The sequence below is a fragment of the Oncorhynchus mykiss genome, chromosome 11 (assembly GCF_057628025.1).
Source record: "Oncorhynchus mykiss isolate SJ-2025 chromosome 11, ASM5762802v1, whole genome shotgun sequence".
NCBI lineage: Eukaryota > Metazoa > Chordata > Actinopteri > Salmoniformes > Salmonidae > Oncorhynchus > Oncorhynchus mykiss.
Window position 1 is genome coordinate 43,219,745 of NC_143032.1, and position 24,961 is coordinate 43,244,705.

The 24,961-nt window shown below is 43.9% G+C and overlaps 1 protein-coding gene across 8 annotated transcripts in view; it reads right to left on the reverse strand.

Moving 5' to 3' along the window:
• The window catches only part of LOC110535022 (rhotekin), a 126,301-nt gene that overhangs the window by 83,208 nt on the left and 18,132 nt on the right, over positions 1-24,961 (reverse strand). For 2 of the 8 annotated variants that reach the window (XM_036935481.2, XM_090190173.1), the window contains exon 1: positions 4,174-4,945. The exons of the other annotated variants lie outside the window; for them this stretch is intronic. In XM_036935481.2, the coding sequence (XP_036791376.2) occupies positions 4,174-4,269 (96 nt within the window). In that variant the 5' untranslated portion in view covers positions 4,270-4,945. Of the gene's footprint in view, positions 1-4,173; positions 4,946-24,961 lie in introns of those variants that run through there. 8 annotated transcript variants of the gene reach the window in all.

Sequence of the window (24,961 nt, forward strand, 5' to 3'; positions counted from 1 at the left end):
ATTGTTTTTATCCCAATATTCCTGGCATTATCCAACTTTCAAGGAGCTTTCTGTTTTGATTGGGTTATTTTGCCTAAACCTTTAGGCCTACTTTGCTACAATGACACACTTAACTACCCACCTCATTCCTTTCTTTTAGCATAGGCACCTAGTAAGTACACCATTATGCTTTCGGGATACATGTCTTTTCAGATTCCACAATGTTCTTCAGCTGTGGACACTATATCACCGCATTCCCTCGCTTGCTCCTCATCTTTTGCACCGGTGTGTATTATCGGTTTCTTCATGAAAATATTGTGCCACCTCCATGACAGTAGCAAGGGGCTATAGCAGCACACAAGTAGACAACAAATGCATGCTGGGCCGGGCATGCCCTGAGCTCATTAAGTGAGCGCTACTGAAGCAAAATTGGTAGCGGCCAAGAAGGCCAAGGCTACAGCCTTGGGGAATCTCGCTCCGAGCTCCAGTCAAATTGGGCACGCTCCTCTCCTCACTCCGGTGGTAAGAAACACATTATTGTTACTGTAGCTTCTTCAATACATGACCAATGCACATTGGTACACAATCTTAGACCGCCCTCTGGGCCACTCTCCAGAACACACAGCCTCCAGACTAATTATAGCCATGGGGGAGAGTGGCCATCTAGGGCCCTCCCTTCTGCCTGTGACCTCTCAGTAAGCGGACAGGGAGCATAGGACATGTAGGACAGACCCTGGAGACTGGAGAGCACTACTTAGTCACTCAGACATGAGGCATATCTACTATATAGGTCAATAATATACAGTTAAGTGTGTAAGTAGTGTATGTGCGTGTGCTCACGCATGTGCCCATCCAGGCTGTGCTATGACATTACGCTGACCCTCTATTGGGAACCACGCATTTCACCGGACTGTTTCCTGTTCCCATCAGTAGCGTGGGCTCGGAATTCCTGCATTCCAGAGACAAAAGTGTTCCACAGCGCTGTCACTGATGAGGCGTTTTACTGTGGCCCTAATGGGCGTCGTAACGGAGGTGAGCGGCAGCCATGAAATAAAGGGAAACAAGAAACACAGCTCAAAGAGGAGCCAAGAATGTGGTCCCTACTATTCAAAAAGGGATGTGTTGAAACCTGAACAAACGGGGAAGTTAGGAGGAGTAGAAGAAAGTCTTTCTAGATGACTGAAAACAAACCAAGGAGTTAGGGACCAGTGTTGCCTCTAGGATTTTTTTGTTCAGCAGCAGTGACATTTTCTCATGGGGCTGAGAGAAAATGTGCCGTTTTACAGAATTTCCTGCAATTCTACACGTTTTGCCATGGCTTATGCTGTGTTCTTATGCTACCCGAGTGACAAACAAAAAAATCAATGGGGGCCCCCCATGCCATAGTACGTAAATACATTTAAAAATGTAAGATGGAGAATCGTTAGTCTTTACTGGAGAACAATACCAAAGAACGCACTCTCATCCACACGCATGGAAACACTACAGCCAAAATGGGAGCCACCTAGAAAAACTACAATCTCTGGCTCATTTTTCAAAAAAAAAACAGCCTGAAACTCTTTCTAAAGACTGATGACATCTTGTGGAAGCCCTAGGATCTGCAATCTGGGAGGACTTTACCTTATAATAAAAATGTGTGCAAAGCTGTCAAGGCAAAGAGTGGCTGCTTTGAAGAATCAAAAATCAAAAATATATTTGTATTTGTTTAACACTTTGTTTGGTTACTATATGATTCCATATGTGTTATTTCATAGTTTTGATGTCTTCACCATTATTCTACAATGTAGAAAATAGTAAAAATAAAGAAAAACCATGGAATGAGTAGGTGTGTCCAAAATTTGACTGGTACTGGTATGTACTCGCATCTTTTGGGGTGGCGGTGACCCTCACTAAAGGAATAGAAGGGAAATACTGAGAGTGGTGCACTGACACTTGTTTGTTGTCTGGAATGCTGGCTCTGCTGCTTCCTCGCCAGGGTTATTCTATGTAACCACATAAGCTCAGAACAGCTGCTCCTCTATGAGCAAACAGATGTCTTACCTGTAGAACTCACATTTGCACACTGGACAGGCACAGTCCTCCCAGTCAGCAACAGTGACAACAAAGGGGAAGTTGGCAGTGTTTTTAGACCATATAGCAACTGGATCATCCACAGCACTCTTCTAAATGACCTTTAAGGCAAAAGACAAATTATGCTACGGCTGAATGGAGGCCTCTCTGCAGCAGGCAGAGAAGTCGTCATCCTGGAGCTCCAGTGGGTTGCACAGCCCCATCACATACAAAGAATCGCTGTTCCAGCAACCCACACAGGCAGGGAAGGAGGGAGGGGGGGGGGGGGGGGGGGGGGGGCACTGAAGAGAAACAAGCCTGTCCAAGCAATACTGTTTACTGAGATATTACAGACTGACAACCCAATTAGGATCTCTTCGTTGAGAGAGTATCTGCCACTGTTCTCTGCCAGCATAGAACACAGATTCAGCATGTACATTGACTGGCTGCTGCCAGTTTGTCAGTGCAGTAAACAAGTCAGTGTCTTAAAGCAAGCTCTTCCATAGAGTATAATTGAATGGTTTGAGACTGACTGACATTTGGTGGCTGAAATTAAAAAGGTTACAACTCATGAGTGTCAATGATGATTCGGTAATATCTGAGCAGTTGATAGGTTAGGGGTTCAACAGGGAGGCAGGGAACGCCAGGGGGAAAGACAGCGTTCTAAACTCTGTTCTGGTTAGGGGTACTATAGCTCCCGAGTGGCGCAGCGATCTAAGGCACTGCATCTCAGTGCTCGAGGCGTCACTACAGACCCTGGTTTGATCCCAGACTGTACCACAACCGGCCGTGTTCGGGAGTCTGATTTGGCCCAGCATTGTCCGGGTGAGGGGAAGGTTTGGCCGGGGTAGGCAGTCATTGTAAAAATAAATGTTCTTAACTGACTTGCTTAGTTAAATGAAAACACACAGTGGAGACACATCTAGTTTCTGTCTAAATGCCAGAGAGCTAGCTGGTGCAACCCGCTAGCTGGTGTCTTTATTCTAGAGAGAGGAGCCAGCTCCACTGAGTATATGTATGGGGTCTGAAAAGGGTGTGTGTGTGTGTGTGTGTGTGTGTGTATGCGTGCATCCATTAGACATTCATTGCTCTATTACCAAGCCAAGTTGCCCATCATGTGCCCATTAGACAGCCACATGGACCACCTGGCTGTCTGTTTGGAACAGATGAACTAAGACACTGGAAGTGAGCTGCCAACCTGTGTTATGGTGATATGACTGTCCAACACAGTGCCCAGCAGTGGCAGAGGCTGGCACTCCCATTGTCACTTAGATAACACACCCCCAACACCCTAACACACAACAGCTGCAGAGCCAACATAGTTTTACAACAGAGCAGCCAAACGCCCAAGAAATTAAGCATTAAAATGTCCTTTTGACATATTTCCCGTATCACTTCCAATGACCACGCGTCTCCTGGCTCTCTCCCCAGACTAAGACATTGAGATGCTCTAGCTATTTCCTCCGCTTGTCAAAGGAACAGAGATGTGGACTATGTTATGCATAGTGTTCACATCAATGACACCACACTTTGTTAGGTATTGATATAAGTATTGCATCATTATTTCTTCCTCCCTCTGACACACACACACACTTTTGCCCCTTTGGGGACTTGCGAGTCCCACATGTGCAGCTGGAGACAATCTTAGTTATTCTCCAACCTGACTTTAATTACTGTAGATGGCGTGTTTTCTATTTTCTCTCACTGAGAGCTAGCTCGGCCATAAGGATACCACAACGGAGTATGCATAACCCCTTTGTCAGAGACATTCTTCAGCCACACCCGCTCAACTTTTAACATAACCTGTAAAAAAAAGCAGTGAACTCACTCAGTAAACCGGCTCACGTGCTATACACAGTTGTAACAGCTCAGGGGGAAGTGAGAGCCTGTACACCTTACCTGGTTCCTGCCACATCATACACTCAGACGGCGTGCCAAACAGCTTTACAGCTCTCCCCGACTTTTGACACCCTATGATTTGTACACTTAAGCTTGAAAATCTCACTTCACTGACATGCACTGATATGTCATGACAAAACTGCACATTGAATGGCCGGTGAAAGAAGAGAGGATATCAGACAAAGCCAGTGAGAGAGTCTGGAGGGACTTAATGATGACTGACAGAGCTTCCATAAGGTACATTACCTGTAAACTGAGGGCGATCTGTCGGATGTACATCATGTTCAGGTCCTCCAAAATGCGCAGTTTGTCCTCCATGTCTGCGTATCTGTCCATTGGCATCCCACGAAGTAGTATCCACAAATTGAGGTAGCATATGCTTGAAAATATTCACTTCCAACCCTCAAATTAAACTTAATTTGTTGCAAAATAAAAGCGTTTATGGGAGCTGAGAACTCAAATTTCCCATGAAAAAATGCCAAGAACGCTCATGGTAGCAGATTAAAACAAACATGAAGAGACAGTACTGTAGATCCGTTTCGATAATTTGCTGGTAGATAAAGTACAGGTGGCGCGTTACGCACAAGTCTCCAAAAACAATGCGCAAAATAGCATACACCGTAACCTTTTCGTCTTCTGAAGTATATCCAGACCAGTTTCGCTGTGTTAAAACTTCCAAAGTCCACAATACACTGACTTCTCCGAACGCAAGAAGAGACGTGTGCGAGAGCCCTAACAGCATACAGTAACCCTGTTCATAAAACATACAGCTAGTCCACAGTGTATATTCTTGGCTACCTTTTTTTTTTTTTTTTCAAGCAACAAAGGGCTTCTCAAACACCCACAGTGAACACCCCTCCTTGGCAGTATGGGAAAGAATGGTCCTTTTTTTAAATGCAATTCTTCTCTTTGTGTCTTTGCGTCCTGATTGAGAGTGCTGTCTGTCGGCTGTGATAAGACCTCTCCACAAAAGGGCATTGCCTCCGCGGGAGCGAACACCACAACAACTCAAATGTGCGCAGTACTTGCCACAGTAGCCGAGGGACGTTACGCTAAATTAACCCATACAATGCTCCTCTCGCAACCGAGCAATAAATATAAAATAAAAATACAAAGTACGTGAAGGGGAGAATATTGTTGTCTCCATGCCCTTAAACAATAAATTATAGGTCTACGAAATAGCAGACAAACGGGCATTTAAAAAGGAATTGTGGCGGGTCAGAAAGCATTGATCTATTCAGACACTTGATAACAAATGACGAAATTAAAACTGTATCAGACAGCGCATTATCACGGTTTGAAAAGATGCCTAACCTAACACAAAATTAAAGATTAACCCCGAAAACCTCGGCCCCACAAAGCAAAACGCTGACAACGGAATGAGATCAGAACACAATCTGAATTAATACACCGAACAAAAAAATACATGCAATATTTAAAGTGCTGGTCTCATGTTTCATGAGCTGAAATAAAATATCCATGAAATGTTCCATACCCACATAAAAAGCTTATTTCTGAAAAATGATGTGCACAAATGTGTTTATATCCCTGTTAGTGAGCATTTTTCATTTGCCAAGATAATCCATCCACTTGACAGGTGCATATCAAGAAGCTGGTTAAACAGCACGATCACTACACAGGTGCACCTTGTGCTGGGGACAATAAAATGCCACTCTAAAATGTGCAGTTTTGTCACACAACACAATAAAACAGATGTCTCAAGTATTGAGGGAACATGGACTGTCCACCAGAGGTGTTAATTTATCTACCATAAACCGCCTCCAACATAATTTTAGAGAATATGGCAGTAAGTCCAACCAGTCTCACAACCGCAGACCACGTGTATGGCGTTGTGTGGATGAGCAGTTTGCTGATATGAACATTGTGAACAGAGTGCCTGATGGTGGCGGTGGGGTAATGGTATGGGCAGGCTTAAGCTAGGGACAACAATCACAATTGCATTTGATCAATGGCAATTTGAATGCACAGATACCGTGACGAGATTCCAAGGCCCATTGTCGTGCCATTCATCCGCCGCCATCACCTCACGTTTCAGCATGATAATGCACAGCCCCATGTCGCAAGGTTCTGTATACAATTCCTGGAAGCTGAAAATGTCCCAGTTCTTCTAATGGATAGAGTTCTCCAATTTAAGTAAAACAAAAAATAAGCGACTATCAGTATAGAATTCTGAAAACTATTCGGCCTATTACTGTTTTTAAAACTCTGAAAATAGGCTCAAATTTAGAGCTTGCAATCAAAGGGAGGATATTCCCAAGTTGTAGCCTAATAAAGATGCTAAGCCTATATGTTTTCAACAAAAAATTCTGTTTTCCAAGCATTGCTGAATTTATCAACAGTAGGCTAAACAGTTAAACTTTCCAACGTTGTCTCAGTTGACACAGCCAAATGTTGGTCCCCACTCTTCAACTCTCAAAGCGCTGGCTCTCTAACTTGCCATTTCTAGTTATTTATTGTATTGTGTGTTTCCTCTTCACCAGTGGCTCTTCAGAGTCCTGAGACAGAGACAATCCCAAAGCTAAGCGCTCTAGTGTCTACTTCATGCCAAAGGTTCCTCTCACTTTCCTCTGAAAAACTTCTGGGTTTTAAAGATGCACACACCGGGGATCTTAAGCACGACAAATGTGTAGCATATTGCACAATCAGATTTGTAACATTTTACAGGAATTGCAAAACTTGTGTGACATCATATGAAATTGCAGAATTCCTAACATACCACATAAAGAAAGAAAATGAACAAAGCCCTCCCCACACAGAGCACAGGAACAGGACAAGGGAGAGAAGTAGCTCACCGAGTCATTTCCCCCAAGAAAAGCCTCCGTCCTGAAGTTTGAATTACCCAACTAATCGGCTTCAGACACTGGGTTAGCCTGCACACAGTAAGAAAATAGACGCATTGTTCTAGTGGAGGTGTAAAGACAAATAATGGAGGGGAATGCTCTCTGGGATGGTGTTCAGTGTTTATGAAAACAGTCTGACTGGTTCAGAGATTCAGAGGTTCAGCCTCCCCAAACCCCAGCAGTCCCCTCTGAAAGTCTCTGACATGTGGAACTCCGCGACAGGATGGGGCAAAATCCCCTGTGAGATAGCTGGCTGATGTCCTCGCACATTGTTGAGACAGATGGTGATAGCTTGATTTTGTTCAAACTTGCAGACATACCAGCTGTCCCTCACACACTGAATGTCATCCTCCATTTAAACAAACTGAAGGGCTTCAGGCAGGAGGCCACAGGTGAACAATCAGCTTAGACTTGCAAGAGGTCAGCTCACACCATTTAAAAGGGGCATGTCACTCATTCTAACATTCAAACAATTCACTGGAAGGTGGTCTGGAAGCAATGGATCATTTAAGATCCTATATAAATAGATACATAATAAATATATTCATACAAATCACAGTGAAGGCTACTCCTTGTGCCACTTAATCAAAACTACTGAACATTACAATGTTAAAACAAAAATACATAGGGATATCCAAAGCAGGAAAGAACAGCTATTCTCATCTCGCACTGCTTCTTTCTGCTGAGAAGAGAACCATGGTGGATTCTGCGTTTATATGAAATGAGCCACAGAGCAATGCTGGTTTCCCCCATGTCAATCGGACCATACATTTTTCATGAATCTACATCCAATTCAAACACTTCCAACAATCCCATCTCCATTACCAAACCAACTGCAGCCAGACAACGGACTGTGAAACCAGGTTGGAGAACAATCTGGTCCCATTCCGGACTGTCCAAACGGGTTTAAGAGCATTTCGTGTTATTCTGTACGTAAACACAAGACACTCTATTTAGTATGATATGTTACGTTTGGTATGGTTACATAAGACAGATTGGACTGTCTTGTGAATTATACAAAATGCTCTGAGACCAGGTTGGACTGTCATTGGACTGAACAATGCACTAGAGTTCCAGTGTAAACACATCCACAACTACCTATTAGGTCAGCTACAATAGACTGAAGGTAGAGCCAGGGGAACTACCAAAAGACAACTACCAAAACCGTCCCGCAATCTATAATTTCAACAACAACAACAACAACAACATAAAAAAATATATATATGTGAACGTGTCTCAAGTAATCATGGTATGAAGTTATTATATATTATGAAAATAACAAATCTCTTTATGGGCTTAGTTGTAGAATTGTACAAATTATCGTAATTATGTTCCGGACCCCGACGAGCCGCTCCAGCCAAAATCGTCCCGCGGCTGAATCCGGTTGCCTACCCCTGACCTAAATGATAGTGTGCGCTAGGGGGCGGCTAGTTGAAATACAGTGTTATAATTATACCTGGACACACCAGTGACGCCACAGAGCTCAGGTATTTAGGGAGTGCAAATTAGCTGATGGCGTAGTGCTGACTGTAGTGTCGCCCGATATGCTAATCAGCTAACAGGAGGTGTGTGTGAAGTCACTCCATTACCCAATCAGGCATTAGCGTAAGGCCTTATCCTGGAATAATGTGATTCTAGGGCTATGAGGCAGTGAGATATATAGACTCTGCTTTGTTGAGGTAGTAGGCCAACACAGAGCCAATAACCTTTCTAGAATTGTGGCAGTAGAATCATTCTGTTTTTTCTTTATAGAACCCTTCTATTATACCTGCATCTACGTTCCCCATCTTTGATCAAATAGGAGAACATGTGGAAAATATGATGACAATGTCCCAGGGTGGGATGGGCAGAGAAAGAGAGAGAGAGAGACAGTCTGTGCTTTTCTTTCAAAAGCAAGGAAATTTCTAAGTGACCCCAAACTTTTGACCGGTAGTGTAAGTATTCAGACCCTTTACACAGTACTTTGTTGAAGCACCTTTGCAGCGATAACAGCCTCCAGTCTTCTTGAGTATGACGCTACAAGATTTGCACACCTGTATTTGGGGAGTTTTTTGTTTTTCTCTGCAGATCCTCTCAAGCTCTGTCAGGTTGGATGGGGAGCGTCGCTGCACAGCTATTTTCATGTCTTTCCAGAGATGTTCGATCGGGTTCAAGTCTGGGCTCTGGTTGGGCCACTTAAGGACATTCAGAAAATTGTCCCGAAGCCACTCGTGTTGTCTTGGCTATGTGCCTAAAGTCGTTGTCCTGTTGGAAGGTGAACCTTCGACCCATGTCTGAGGTCCCGAGTGCTCTGTAGAAGGTTTTCATCAAGGATCTCTGTACTTTGCTTTGTTCATCTTTCCCATGATCCTGACTAGGGTCCCAGTCCCTGCTGCTGAAAAACATCCCCACAGCATGATGCTGCCACCAACATGCTTCACCGGAGGGATGGTGCCAGTTTTCCTACAGACTTGACACTTGTCATTCAGGCCAAAAATTGTTCAATCTTGGTTTCATCAGACCAGAGAATCTTGTTTCGCATGGTCTGATAGTCTTTAGGTGCATCTTGGAAAACTCCAAGCGGGCTGTCATGTGCCTTTTACTGAGGAGTGGCTTCCGTCTGGCCACTCTACCATAAAGATCTGATCAATTCAATCAATTGCTTTAAAAATAAAAAAAAAACATCTACCAATAAGGTGCCCTTCTTTGAGAGGCATTACAAAACCTGCCTGATCTTTGTGGTTGAATCTGTATTTGAAATGAACTGCTCGACTGAGAGACCTTAGTCGACCTTAGTGTTGGGTACAGAGATGAGGCAGTCATTCAAAAATCATGATAAACACTATTGCACACAGTGTGAGTCCATACAACTTATTATGAGACTTGTTAAAGACACTATTACTCCTGAACCTATTTAGGCCATAACAAAGGTGTTGAACACTCATTGACCCACCTATCGCACCTTCACAAAAAAACAAGGTCATGCCTAAAGGACAAACAGACTCGTGAACATAATGCCTAGGTGTGTATTGCCACTGTTATCTGTTGTCTGTAGCTTGTGAGGTGTGAAAAGACTTTGTTGCTTTTATGTATTTTTGCTTTGTAGATGTATGTGCTACGTGTTGCTTGTCCTATGTTGCTCTGCGTCTGCTCACTGCTCTTTGTTTGTCTGTATTGTTATTTGAATTGTTTTCAATAACCTACCCAGGGACTGTGGTTTAAATTGTATTAGTTATACTGAATACTGCACTGTTGGGTATGGCTTGCATTTCACTGTACTTGTGCACGTGACAAATACAACTCGAGAAACCATTTCACACAGGTATGGTGCACCGTCTGCTGTGATTCAGTGTGTTGTTGTTCTGGTGAGTGTCCGTCGGCAGGCTTATCACGCAACACACCCTTTTCACCTGATGAGCTGTAAAACCAGACGGCAGTCATACAGAAGACCCCTGGAGGAAAATACACACACAGACTGAGACAGACAGATGCCAGTCGGGTCGGATTCGTTCTCTGTTCTCTTCACGTACGTGACTTCATAGCAGACTTGAATACTGTAGACATGTGACATTGTTTTCTCTCATCAGTGTGCGGTTAGAGTGAGTACAGTGAGCCACACACTTGGAGAGGTACTGGGGGGTACACACACAAACAGCTATATATAGTCCCAAATAAGGTTCATTTGGCTTGTAACCACAGCGGATACCTTTTGGTGCTTACATCTAACCTTTTTTTAGAACCCGAGCTGACAAGGTACAAATCTGTCGTTCTGCCCCTGAACAGGCAGTTAACCCACTGTTCCTAGGCCGTCATTGAAAATAAGAATTTGTTCTTAACTGACTTGCCTGGTTAAATAAAGGTTAAATAAAAAATACATAAATAAAGAACCATGCACATATGGTTCTAAACTGAACCTTTATGGTGCTATAAAGAACCATTAATAAAAACTTATATATAGCACCAAAAAAGGGTTCTGCTATGCTATAGAGTTGTTTTATTCTGGTTTGCCAGTTTGCAATTCTGGTTTGCCAAAATTCCAGAGGTGTTATTATTGTTTTAATTGACAAGTTGAATTAGGTGTGCTAACTCTGGAATTGCTGGGGTTCCCTGAGGAGATAATTCAGAACCACTGTTTCAGTCAACTGCTCTCAATTCACAGAAGGCCATACATGAGTCTTTCACAAGACACCATCACTGGGCATAGTCGTATTTAACATGTAATTGCATAAAACAATAGATTAGAGAAACTGAAAGGACACTCCCCACTGGGCTTAGATGTCAGTTCAACGTCTAGTTTAGAAGTGAATTCAATGTAAAATCCACAAAAAATGTCACCATGACATTTGACTCAGGTTAAAAGTTTGGTGAAAAAAATACAAAATTCCTTTATGTTGATGACTTTTTGCAAATCCAATCAGTTTTCCACATTTATCCAACGTAAACGCTGACATTTTTTGTTGTTGTTGAAATTACATGGAAATAACGTTGATTCAACCAGTTACGCCCTGTGGGTCTCACACGCGGTTGCCCAAAAAGAACTGTGAGCAAACCACGCCGCAAAATATTCTAATGAGCCACTGCCCCACATTTGAATTATCACCAAAAGAGAAAAAAACACTTTTCTGAACTGCAAAGAACTATTGAAGGGCTCAAAGGATTCTTTGAGTCATTATGGTTCCACATAGAACCATCTAACTTCCCAAAGACCCCTTGAGGAATACTCTTAGTGTGTAGTTGTATGTCCTGTTTTCCCAGCATCAGTAACATAAGGAGAGTAACATAGCAGCAACATTCTTGGCTGAGAACTAGGAGAGAAATAGAGAAACACACACACAGCTTGCACCACTGAGCTAAAAGCCTGCACATATTCACTGACACAGGCATTTCCTCTACACTCATCTCTCTGGAGACACTTCAACACCACGTCAGCTGGAGCTTGACGGAACGTTCTGGCAGTCTCCCAGCAACTCCCCTTAGCCTCTGCACAATCACATACACTATATGGTATGATCTCATCACTCTGCACCTCAATTAAATCTTTATGAGCACATTAGCCAATTCAACTTGATTGATTTCCATCTTCTTCAGCCTTCAACACCATAGTACCCTCCAAACTCATCATTAAGCTCAGGGGCCCTGGGACTGAACCCCAACTGGGTCCTGGACTTCCTGACAGGCTGCCACCAGGTGGTGAAGGTAGGAAACAACACCTCCACCCACAAGGGTGCGTGTTCAGGCCCCTCCTGTACTCCCTGTTCACCCATGACTGTGTGGCCACACTGAGTGGCCTCCATCTCAATCAAGTCTGCAGATGACACAACAGTAGTAGGCCTGATTATCAACAATGACGAGACAGCCCACATGGAGGAAGTGAGGACCCTGGCGGAGGGTCATTAACAATGTCTACACTGTATTTCTGATCAATTTGATGTTATTTTAAAAACAAGGACATTTCTAAGTGACTCGAAACTTTTGAACAGTAGTGTATATATATATATATGTGTTATATATGTACTCCGGACTCCAACATTGCTCTTCCTAATATTTATATATTTATTCATTCCATTCTTCTACATTTAGATGTGTGTATTGTTGTGAATTGTTAGATATTAGGGCACTGTTGGAGCTAGGAACACAAGCATTTTGCTACACCCACAACAGCATCTGCTAAATATGTGTATGCAACCAATAAAATGTGATTTGATTTTCATGAAGGTATCATCTATATTGGGACAATTCATTGTTTTGGCTCTTTTTGATGAAACTGGAACTCAATGGCTCATCATTTGGTCTCTAGTGACTAATTTTGATGGATACTAAGAGAGCTGTATCCTAGATTGGCATGTATACACATTATACATTCCTTAGTTACAAAGACAATAGTTAGGCTGAATGAGAAGTTTTTGCTGTGCGCTACATCAGGACATCATACAATGGAGCAATGGCTCCCTCTACAGGAAAAACTGCAAACAGCGCATTCCCTTTCCATACTGGTGCTAGTGTGAAACTCTCATTTCACAATGAAGTGAACTCTTAGCATACACAGAGGCTGTAAGTAGTAAGTGAATCCACAACAAGCCATGAATCAATGTGTTAGTCCAAACAAAGAAATCAATAATTGACAAGTTTATTGAGGGCGGAGAGGCTGAGCACAGCACTGCTGAAAGACAGTGTTCAGTGGCTCCTTGTTGTCTTGTTTCCTTCTTCAGGAAGGGAAAGACAACCACAGCAGAGGAATGCCACATACTTATTACTGGCACTACCACAGACCTCTGACTGTCACTAACTGCCTCCGAGGCCACTGTCAGTGTTCCCACGGAGGCAGTAGGCCTGGGAAAGGGGTCAGTGCACTGGGAAAATATCCTATCTGTAGCTATTACCTGAAGAGGGGTGGAAATGAATGAGCAATGGGCATTAAGTTAACAATAAAGAGACAGTAACTCAATAGCAACTACGGGCTAAAAGGGTATCCAAAGACAACTGAAAATAGACAGTTAGGTACATGCATTGGTGCGCAAACCAGTGATGGAAAAAGTACCTAATTGTCATACTTGAGTAAAAGTTTTGGAAATTGACTCAAGTAAAAGTGAGTCACCCAGTAAAATACTACTTGAGTAAAAGTCTAAAAGCATTTGGTTTTTAACATACTTAAGTATCAAAGTAGATATAATTACTCAAATATACCTAAGTATCAAAAGCACAAGTTAAATCTTTTCAAGTTCCTTATATTAAGCAAACCAGGCAACACCATTTTCTTTTCTGTTTTTTTATTTACAGATAGCCAGGGCCAAGGGGCACACTCCAACACTCAGACATCATTTACAAAAGGGATGTTCTCTTGGTAAGTGTGTGACTTTACCATTTTTCTGTCCTGTTAAGCTTTCAAAATGTAACAAGTACTTTATGGAGTAAAAAGCACAATTGGCTTTAGGAATGTTGTGAAGGAAAAGTTGTCAAAAAAATAAATAGTAAAAATGACTAATGTAGTACTAAAACGTTTTTTATTTTATTTATTTTTATTTCACCTTTATTTAACCAGGTAGGCCAGTTGAGAACAAGTTCTCATTTACAACTGCGACCTGGCCAAGACAAAGCAAAGCCGTGCGACAAAAACAACCACACAGGGTTACACATAAACAAACACAAAAAAGAACAATATATATGTCACGCCCTGACCATAGTTTACTTTGTATTTTCTATGTTTTGATTGGTCAGGGTGTGATCTGAGTGGGCATTCTATGTTTCATGTCTTGTTTGTCTATTTCTATGTTCAGCCTGATATGGTTCTCAGTCAGAGGCAGGTGTTCGTCATTGTCTCTGATTGGGAACCATATTTAGGTAGCCTGGGTTTCACTGTGTGTTTGTGGGTGATTGTTCCTGTCTATGTGTTTTCACCAGATAGGGCTGTTTAGGTTTTCGTTACGTTCATCACGTTCTTTATTTTGTAGTGTTTGTACTGATTCGTGTTTTACGTTTGTTCATTAAAACATGGATCGCAATCTACACGCTGCATTTTGGTCCGACTCTCCTTCACATACAGAAAACCGTTACAGAATCACCCACCACAAAAGGACCAAGCAGCGTGTCAACAGGCAGGAGCAGCGCGAGGAGAAGCGCAATAAGGATTTCTGGACATGGGAGGAAATCCTCGACGGGAGAGGACCCTGGGCTAAACCAGGGGAGTGTAGCCGCACTAAGGTGCAGCGGGAGAAGAAACAACAGGAACAGCCCAAGGAGGAGTACAGTATGGAGTATACTACTTGGGAGGAGATCGACAGGTGGGCGGCCGACCCAGGGAGAGTGCCGGAGCCCGCCTGGGATTCGCTGGAGCAATGCGAGGAGGGTTACCGTAGAATGGAGGCGGTGAAAGCAGAGAGGCGCTGGTATGAGAAGGCAGCACGGCGACGCGGATGGAAGCCTGAGAGGCAGCCCCAAAAATTTCTTGGGGGGGGGGGCTAACAGGGAGTATGGCTATGCCAGGTAGGAGACCTGGGCAGACTCCCTGTGCTTACCGGGGGGCTGGAGAGACCGGACAGGCACCGTGTTATGCAGTGGTGCGCACGGTGTCTCCAGTGCGGGTGCATAGCCCTGTGCGGTATATTCCAGCTCCGCGTGTCTGCCGGGCTAGATTGAGCGTCGAGCCTAATGCCATGAAGCCGGCTCTACGCAGCTGGTCCCCAGTGCGTCTCCTTGGGCCGGTTTACATGGCACCAGCCTTGCGCTCGGTGTCTCCGGTTCGCCTGCATAGTCCAGTGCGGGCTATTCCACCTCGCCGCACTGGCAGGGCGACCGTGAGCATTCAACCAGGTAAGGTTGGGCAGGCTCGATGCTCAAGAGCTCCAGTGCGCCTGCACGGTCCGGTTTTTCCAGTACCACCTCCACACCCCAGCCCTCCGGTAGCAGCTCCCCGCACCAGGCTTCCTGTGCGTGTCCTCGGCCCAGTTCCACCAGTGCCAGCACCACGCATCAGGCCTACAGTGCGCCTCGCCTGTCCAGCGCTGTCGGAGCCCTCCTCCTCTCCAGCGCTGTCGGAGTCTCCCGCCTGTTCAGAACTGCCAGTTAGCATAGAGCTGCCAGTTAGCATAGAGCTGCCAGTTAGCATAGAGCTGCCAGTTAGCATAGAGCTGCCAGTTAGCATAGAGCTGCCAGTCTGCAAGGAGCTGCCAGTCTGCATAGTGCTGCCAGTCTGCAAGGAGCTGCCAGTCTGCAAGGAGCCGCCAGAGCTGCCTTTCTGCAGGATGCCGCCAAAGCTGCCAGTCTGCAAGGAGCCGCCAGAGCTGCCAGTCTGCAAGGAGCCGCCAGAGCTGCCAGTCTGCAAGGAGCCGCCAGAGCTGCCAGTCTGCAAGGAGCCGCCAGAGCTGCCAGTCTGCAAGGAGCCGCCAGAGCTGCCAGTCTGCAAGGAGCCGCCAGAGCTGCCAGTCTGCAAGGAGCTGCCAGTCTGCAAGGAGCCGCCAGAGCTGCCAGTCTGCAAGGAGCCGCCAGAGCCGCCAGTCTGCATGGAGCAGCCAGGGCCGCCAGTCAGCATGGAGCAGCCAGGGCCGCCAGTCAGCATGGAGCAGCCAGGGCCGCCAGTCAGCATGGAGCAGCCAGTCAGCATGGAGCAGCCAGTCAGCATGGAGCAGCCAGAGCAGCCAGTCAGCATGGAGCAGCCAGAGCAGCCAGTCAGCATGGAGCAGCCAGAGCTGCCAGTCAGCATGGAGCAGCCAGTCAGCATGGAGCAGCCAGAGCTGCCAGTCAGCATGGAGCAGCCAGAGCAGCCAGTCAGCATGGAGCAGTCTCTTCCAGATCTGCCAGTCGTCCAGACTCTTCCAGATCTGCCCATCGTCCAGACTCTTCCAGATCTGCCCGTCGTCCAGACTCTTCCAGATCTGCCCGTCGTCCAGACTCTTCCAGATCTGCCCGTCGTCCAGACTCTTCCAGATCTGCCCGTCGTCCAGACTCTTCCAGATCTGCCCGTCGTCCAGACTCTTCCAGATCTGCCCGTCGTCCAGACTCTTCCAGATCTGCCAGTCGTCCAGACTCTTCCAGATCTGCCAGTCGTCCAGACTCTTCCAGATCTGCCAGTCGTCCAGATTCTCCCAGATCCGCCAGTCGTCCAGATTCTCCCAGATCCGCCAGTCGTCCAGATTCTCCCAGATCCGCCAGTCGTCCAGATTCTCCCAGATCCGCCAGTCGTCCAGATTCTCCCAGATCCGCCAGTCGTCCAGATTCTCCCAGATCCGCCAGTCGACCAGATTCTCCCAGATCCGCCAGTCGACCAGGATCTGCTGAAACCGCCAGTCGACCAGGATCTGCTGAAACCGCCAGCCAGCCAGGTTCTGGTAGTTTCTACTACCTGCCTGGGCTTCCTCTCAGTGCTGAGCTTCTTCTCAGTGCTGAGCTTCCTCTCAGTGCTGAGCTACCCATCTGTCCCGAGTTACCTCTGTCCCGAGCTGTCCCTCTGTCCCATGTTATCATTGTGGTGGGTAACCTATTTAGGGACGTTTAGGAGGGGGATTAAAACTGTCATGGAGTGGGGTCCACGTCCAGCGCCAGAGCCGCCACCGCGGACAGATGCCCACCCAGACCCTCCCCTATAGGTTCAGGTTTTGCGGCCGGAGTCCGCACCTTGGGGGGGGGGGGTACTGTCACGCCCTGACCATAGTTTACTTTGTATTTTCTATGTTTTGATTGGTCAGGGTGTGATCTGAGTGGGCATTCTATGTTTCATGTCTTGTTTGTCTATTTCTATGTTCAGCCTGATATGGTTCTCAGTCAGAGGCAGGTGTTCGTCATTGTCTCTGATTGGGAACCATATTTAGGTAGCCTGGGTTTCACTGTGTGTTTGTGGGTGATTGTTCCTGTCTATGTGTTTTCACCAGATAGGGCTGTTTAGGTTTTCGTTACGTTCATCACGTTCTTTATTTTGTAGTGTTTGTACTGATTCGTGTTTTACGTTTGTTCATTAAAACATGGATCGCAATCTACACGCTGCATTTTGGTCCGACTCTCCTTCACATACAGAAAACCGTTACAATATATATATATATATATATATATATATATATATATATATATATATATATATTAAAATCCATGTACAGTGTGTGCAAATGTAGAAGAGTAGGGAGGTAGGCAATAAATAGGCCCAAGTTGGGAAAATAATTACAATTGAGCATTAATACTGGAGTGATAGATGTGCAGATGATGATGTGCAAGTAGAGATACTGGGGTGCAAAAGAGCAAGAGGGTAAGTAATACTATGGGGTTGAGGTAGTCGGGTGGGCTATTTACAGATTGGCTGTGTACAGGTACAGTGATCGGTAAGCTACTCAGACAGCTGATGTTTAAAGTTAGAGGGCGATATAAGACTCCAGCTTCAGAGATGGAAAAATGCTTATTGAAATGAGCAATTATCGTAGATCTATCGTTGGTGACAGTGTTTCCTACCCTCAGTGCAATGGGCAGCTGGGAGGAGGTGCTCTTATTCTCCATGGACTTTACAGTGTCCCAAAACTTTTTGGAATTAGTGCTGCAGGAAGCAAATTTCTGTTTGAAAAAGGTAGCCTTAGCTTTCCTAACTGACTGAGTATATTGGTTCCTGACTTCCCTGAAAAGTTGCATATCACGGGGGCTATTCGATGCTAATGCAGAATGCCACATGATGTTTTTGTGCTGGTCAAGGGCAGTCAAGTCTGGGGTGAAACAAGGGCTATATCTGTTCTTAGTTCTACATTTTTTGAATGGGGCATGCTTATTTAAGATGGTGAGGAAGGCACTTTTGAAGAGCAACCAGGCATCCTCTACTTCCAGGATACCCGGGCCAGGTCGATTAGAAAGGCCTGCTCGCTGAAGTGTTTTAAGGAGCGTTTGACAGTGATGAGGGGTGGTCGTTACGGATGTAGGCAATGAGGCAGTGATCGCTGAGATCCTGGTTGAAGACAGCAGAGGTGTATTTGGAGGGCAGGTTGGTCAGGAGGATATCTAAGAGGGTGCCCATGGTTACAGATTTAGGGTTGTACCTGGTAGGTTCCTTGATGATTTGTGTGAGATTGAGGGCATCTAGCTTAGATTGTAGTATGGCCGGGGTGTTAAGCTTGTCCCAGTTTAGGTCACCTAACAGTATGAACTCTGAAGATAGATGCTGGGCGATCAATTCACATATGGTGTCCAGGGCACAACTGGGGGCAGAGGGGAGTCTATAACAAGCGGCAACGGTGAGCGAAAGTATTTTTTACTTACGTACTTTACACCCCTAGCACAACCACACTCTCACTCTTCCAAGCTGACAATCACTACTGACCTCAGCACCTGTCAAGCAATCAACACCTGTCAAGCATTAAAAAGCCAATTTCACAATAGCGAATGACATCACTGTTTTCTGTTTTGGCCCCCCCTGACCTCCTACGGGGTTAAAATATCCCACACACTGCCTGGAGGAGCGCAGTTCTAAACACAACACTGACTTCAATCAGTCACCCACCTACACACACACACACACACACACACACACACACACACACACACACACACACACACACACACACACACACACACACACACACACACACACACACAACTATAAATCTGCCCCAAGCATACAGTGCCTTCAGAAAGTATTCATTCCCCTTGACATATTCCACATTTTGTTGTTACTGCCTGAATTCAAAATGGATTAAATATATTTTTGTTCCACAATACCCCATAATGACAAAATGAAAACATGTTTTGGGAATGTTTTGTACATTTATTGAAAATGAAATACAGAAATATTTAATTTCCATAACTATAAACAGCAGGGGTTGGTTACCAGTTCAGGGGACACAACCAAAAACGGAAACGAAAGTGATCCATATTGTTCCGGAACAGAACCATTATTTTAAGAGCATGGAAACCAGTTCATAACGTTCTTTTATGTTCCAGGAAACAAACAAAAAAACGCAACAAAGCGCCTATGCAAAGCACTCACTGTGTCACTCGGAAACATATTCCAGTGTCTGCCTGCAAGAAGAAGAATAGATTCACTTTTTCAATGCTAGTCAAGGATACTATTGGCCTGTTATCACATTTCACATTGGATTTATTAACTACAAAAAGCTAAGATGTGTTTTTAATTCTGGTGCTGCTCTGCACACACAAGTATGTTAGTTGGCTAGCTCAAAGGACATTAAAAGCTCTTCCATAAAAGGCGCTCCTCCTAGGTATAATTCTGTGGACCTAATTAAGATAATGCATGTCATAAGATGCCCAGCACTTCAATCCTCCTTCTCAACCCTCTCTCTCCCTCTCCCCACACGTAAAATGCCAGTCACATCTTGTGCCATAGGCTACACTTCTCTATGAGGGGGGCCCAGGCTCCCTCCTCTCACAATGGTCAGGTGCTGATGTGATGTTTGTGGGAGAGAGCGAGATGAACAGATCCTTTGTCCAAAGGCGAGGAGAGGGGGGTGGAGAGAAGAAGAGAAGAGTGACTGACATGGACTGGGCTCTGGTTCCCCTGTTCCAGAGGCTTGGGTAGCATCCTAAATGACACCTTATTATATATACACTAAGTGCAGAAAACATTAAGAAAACCTGCTGTTTCCATGACAGACCGACCAGGTGAAAGCTATGATCCCTTATTGATGTCACTTGTTAAATCCACTTCAAAATCAGTGTAGATGAAGGGGAGGGGACATGTTAAAGACGGATTTTTAAACCTAGAGACAAGGATTGTGTATGTGCGCCATTCAGGGGGTGAATGTGTGAAGAACTGCAACCTTGCCAGAATTTTCATGCTCAACAGATGTATGAAGAATGGTCCACCACCCAAAGGACATCCAGCCAACTTGACACATCTGTGGGAAGCATTGGAGTCAACACATGGGCCAGCGTCCCTGTAGAATGCTTTCAATACGTGGGGGGGGGGATAGCAACACAAAGAGAATACAACCACGTGTAATGGATTCTTGGATTGAATTTTTTTTAACCTTCATTTAACTAGGCAAGTCAGTTAGGAACAAATTCTTATTTACAACGACAACCTAGGAACAGTGGGTTAAGTGTCTTGTTCAGGGGCAGAATGACAGATTTTTACCTTGTCAGCTCGGGGATTTGATCTAGCAACCTTTTAGTTACTGGCCCAATGCTCTAACCACTAGGCTACCTGCCGCCCCAATAATAATAATAATCATTGGTTAATGACACAATGATAACTCTAACGAATGACTTTGCTCAACAAAAGAACATAACCAAACACTCCCACACAAAGTCAATATTCTTTGTGATGCCAGGGAAGTAACCATATGTGAGGCACAAACAAATACTGTATTTAGTGGCTCCCGACATCCTAGTATATTCAACAAAAAGAAACTGGTGAAAAAAAACTGTCAAGAATTGCCATGTCATCCCTGACTAGACCAGTGTCAGTCAGTCGGTCTCCCTGGCAAGACAATAGAGGGCTTTAGAGGCTTGGAAACACAGTGGCAACGGTGTTTCTACCTGGCTGGCGTGGAAATAAACCACGGGGGGAAAGTGTCCTCCATTTGCTATTTAAGTGCATAGATGACGTATTTTTCCCCCGCTGACCCTGTTTTGATACAGGTGCATGATAACGATCCATTCTAAATCAAAAATCATTTCACACACATACGATTTAGCATATGTAAAGACACAATTAAATAAAGAATAGTCTGATGGGTGACAATATCAGCCTATTACGTATAAGAAACAATGCCTTTTTTTTGTGACTTTTTCGAGTCACAGTCACACACCTCATGTAGCCTTGCCCATAGGCCTAAATGTTTTAATAAGGTTTGTAATCACAACTAAAGCGGCCAAATAACTTCTTACAATGAAGCACATCAATCCTGGTAAACTGGTGAACTGAGCACATGAATGTTGCGTTGAGCAGCTCTTATGTACATGCTCATCAGGAACAAGGACATTAAACATAAATAAATGCCAGACATTCCATCTCTACCATCCAGGCATACTCCTGTGCGCCAGTGTCTGTGCGCGCATGCCTGTGAGTGTGCATGTGTGTGTTTAAGAGGCAGACGCACAACCATGTATTTTTCCTATCCTTCTCTCAACTGGGCTAGTTAGACAAAGGAGTTCTCACTACCAGGAAATCAGGACATTAGAATACAGCGTAGAAACTATGAAAAGAACACATTTTCATAAACTAGTCCCGATGATCCAAAAACACACTGTGGCTCATTGATACACAAAATGTCTCTCAAGGGGTTGGGACAGAGACAGTCAATTTAGAAGAAAATGTATGACTATCTGAATTTGTGTCAAATAACAAGACAAATCCTTGAAGGGAGTGCTGAACATGTTGAACAGCAGCCACCTGCGAAGTGGTGTAATCTCTATGTTATATTATATTCAGTCTATATGGACTCTATGGAGCAATTTCCCAGACACAGAATAAGCCTTGCACTAAAAGTCATTTTCAATGTAGTTTATTTTTTTAGTCCAGGACTAGGCTTAATCTTTGTCCGGTAAACTGGCCCTATAACTATGCCGGTGCCATTTTGATTTGTCAGATGACTTGACAAATCTATTTGAATTCGACAATTGTACATCTTAGTCATTTAGCAGACACTCTTATCTAGGTTGATTTACAGTAGCAATTAGGGTTAAGTGACTTGCTCGACGGCACAGACAGATTTTTCACCTAGTCGGCTCGGGGATTCGTATCAAAAACATTTTGGTTACTGGCCAAACGCTCTTAAACACTGCGCTACCTGCCTCTAAGAAGTGACAGAATCCCTTTCCATGCAGGTTTGCCCGTGGAAGAAGTGGTCATGAAGTGACTTTTTGAACCTGAATGTCAAAACATTCAGGAGACGGAGGTGCTCCAAGTTGACCCATTTTGCCTACCCTACCCTACCATGAGACCTCCATGTCTTCATCACTGGAAAATATCAAATGGTTCAGTTTGATTTAAAAGCACACAAAGCACACACAGAGGGTTGTCAAACTATTTCATAAAAACGTTTTTTAATACAAATGACATTTAACCTTTAACGTCAATTTCCTAAAAACGTTATATTTTTCATATTCTCATATGTTATAGCTTAGACTCCACTTTACATCTAAGGTTTTTGTGTTGTGCCCATTTCAGACACAACATGCTCTTGAATACAGGGCGGGAGACATGCCTAGAAATGGAATTACTAGAATGGACCTATCCCTTCAGACCACTGCAATTTAGTAAGTACGCCATTAAAATCAACATTTAAAAATGTTTCTTCTAATTACTACAATAACGATGTCCGATGGGCCACCCACCGTCGAATGTAAACTTAAATGGTAGTCTATTCTAGTATCTATATTTCTATGATTTAAATACGTTTCCTGTGGAGGATTTACAGAATCATTTTAAACAGATATTCCCATTCAAGTCAACATTCTCTGATCTGTGGACCTCCAACCATCTTTTTGGGACCATTTGAAAATCTAAATTTCCATTTTATTCCCATTAGTACATTTATCAGCCAAAACATGTCACTCACCCTGTATTCAAGAGCATGTTGTGTCTCAACCCATGGCGGGCACAACACAAAAACCTCAGATGATGTAAAATAGAGTCTAAGCTACAACATATGTGAATACCGTAAACTTCAAGTAACAGTGTTAATTTGCTTAAATCACTGAACACAACAGGCGCTTATTTGAGACAGACTTCTATTTCCTTAATGCTGCACTGCCGGAACTAGAAGCACAAGCATTTCGCCACACCTGCAATAACACCTGCTAAACACGTGTATGACCAGAACCAAAAGAAAAGAAATGGATAAATCATCAGATGGACAATTATCAGCAAAAGATGGTATGGTTTTGGGTACTTCTCTTCAGAATGTAACTGTGGGGGGAAATACTGCTATAGGTGATGGAAATTTGGTGAGCAACAATGCTCACAACTTGCGCCCATCCAGTCCCCGGCTCAGGCCGTTACCTTACGACCCCGGCACTCCAGTCAAGTCCCAGAGGAAAAACATGAGAGAGCAAGAGGGTATGTCACTTCTTGAAATGCAAAACAATATTGTTGTGCTTTTGACAGCAAAGATGGGTGAAAGGGCAAATGGCTTGGAGGTCATGGTTAGGGAGAATACGATGAAAATTGAGGCCCTAAAAAAATCTGTGGACTTTATCTATGGAGAAGTTGAAACCTTCAAAAGTGATATAAAGAACGTGGAAAATGAAAAGAAGGAGATTGAACTTGAGCAAAAGGTGAATGAGGCGGAGAGATACCAGCGTAGGTGGAACCTGAGGCTCCAATGCAGAGTTGCAGAGTTGTTGACATCTGTGGAGCTGTCATTCCCAAATCAAAAGCCAAACTTCAGGAAAATGTAGACATCGTCCATCATTTGGGAAGACTCAAGGATCAAGACAAGAGACCGAGGACAAACATCATCCGGTTCACCAACAGATCTACACGGGATCTTCTTTGGAGGCGGGCGAAGAATTGTGAATTCCTCACCAAGCAAAAATTGAGGGTCACCGAGGTTCTGACCTCAGCGGACAAAGTGACACGAGAGAAACTGTGGCTGATGGTGGCTCCAGCTCGAAAGGCAGGGAAAACTTTATTGTCAAGAGGGATTATCGACGGGAAAGAAATGTGGACAAATCAGAACATTTGAGAGAGAGACAGAGCCTAACTCGGACAGAACTGCCTAAACACTGCCTAATGTCCAGCTAAGCTGACATGAAAACTGGTAAACAAAACACTAACCATGGGTGAATAACTGTTTATTGTAAGGTCTACACAATGACTCCACCTTGTGGGAGTAAGAATCATTTGGTAACTTTATCACCAGTATTTCTTTGTTTTTTGTTGGAGGGGTTAATAATGGGATGGAAATCCTTTTGAGTTACATATCCTGAGGAAAAGCTTATATTAGCATAACAAGGTTGTTGGTTGAAGTTTGTCTTTATCTCTTTGTTCAATTAATGTCAGGGGTATTTGTAATTTACTCAAAGGATATTTTCCTGTGTTGCATATGGTTTAATGCAGACTTTTACTTTCTACAAGAGACTCATGCTTGTTCTTCTGATCTAGCTTTTTCGAAAAAAAATCTATGGAGTAACAATATCTGGTTATCATATGGCAACAACCAGTCTGCAGGTGTAGCAGTTTTAAGAGGTGCATTTAAAGGGAAGGTCATCAGTAGTAAGAATCACCACTCTGGATGTTGGTTAATTTTAACAGTGAATTTCAACAGTGAAATGTTTTTATTAAGGAATATTTATGCATCCAACAACAAACAAAACAACAGTATATTGCTTCAAGAATTTGAAGAGATTAATAGATTTATAGGTGTATTTCAGGATATCAAAATTATCTTATTAAGTGGAGATTTTAATTCTGCATCTAATGCAATGATTGACAGATATCCCCCTCCTAACAGATCCAGCATAGTTAATCCTGAGTTTAATAACCGCTGTCTTGGTCTTGGATTAGTCGATATCTGGAGATCTAAATGTCCTGATAAAAGGGACTGCACTTGGAGTAACAAGCACATGTCCAGACAGTCAAGAATGGTTGATTTCTAATTCATTAGATAACACTGTAGTCAAGGTATCCAATGAAACTTAAATTCTTACTGATCATAAAGTTATATTCTTATCTTTAAATATTAATGGATCTGAAGTTAATAAACCCGAATCAGAGCAATTGGAAACTCAATAGTAGACTGTTGGAAGATGATAATTTCAAGAATGAT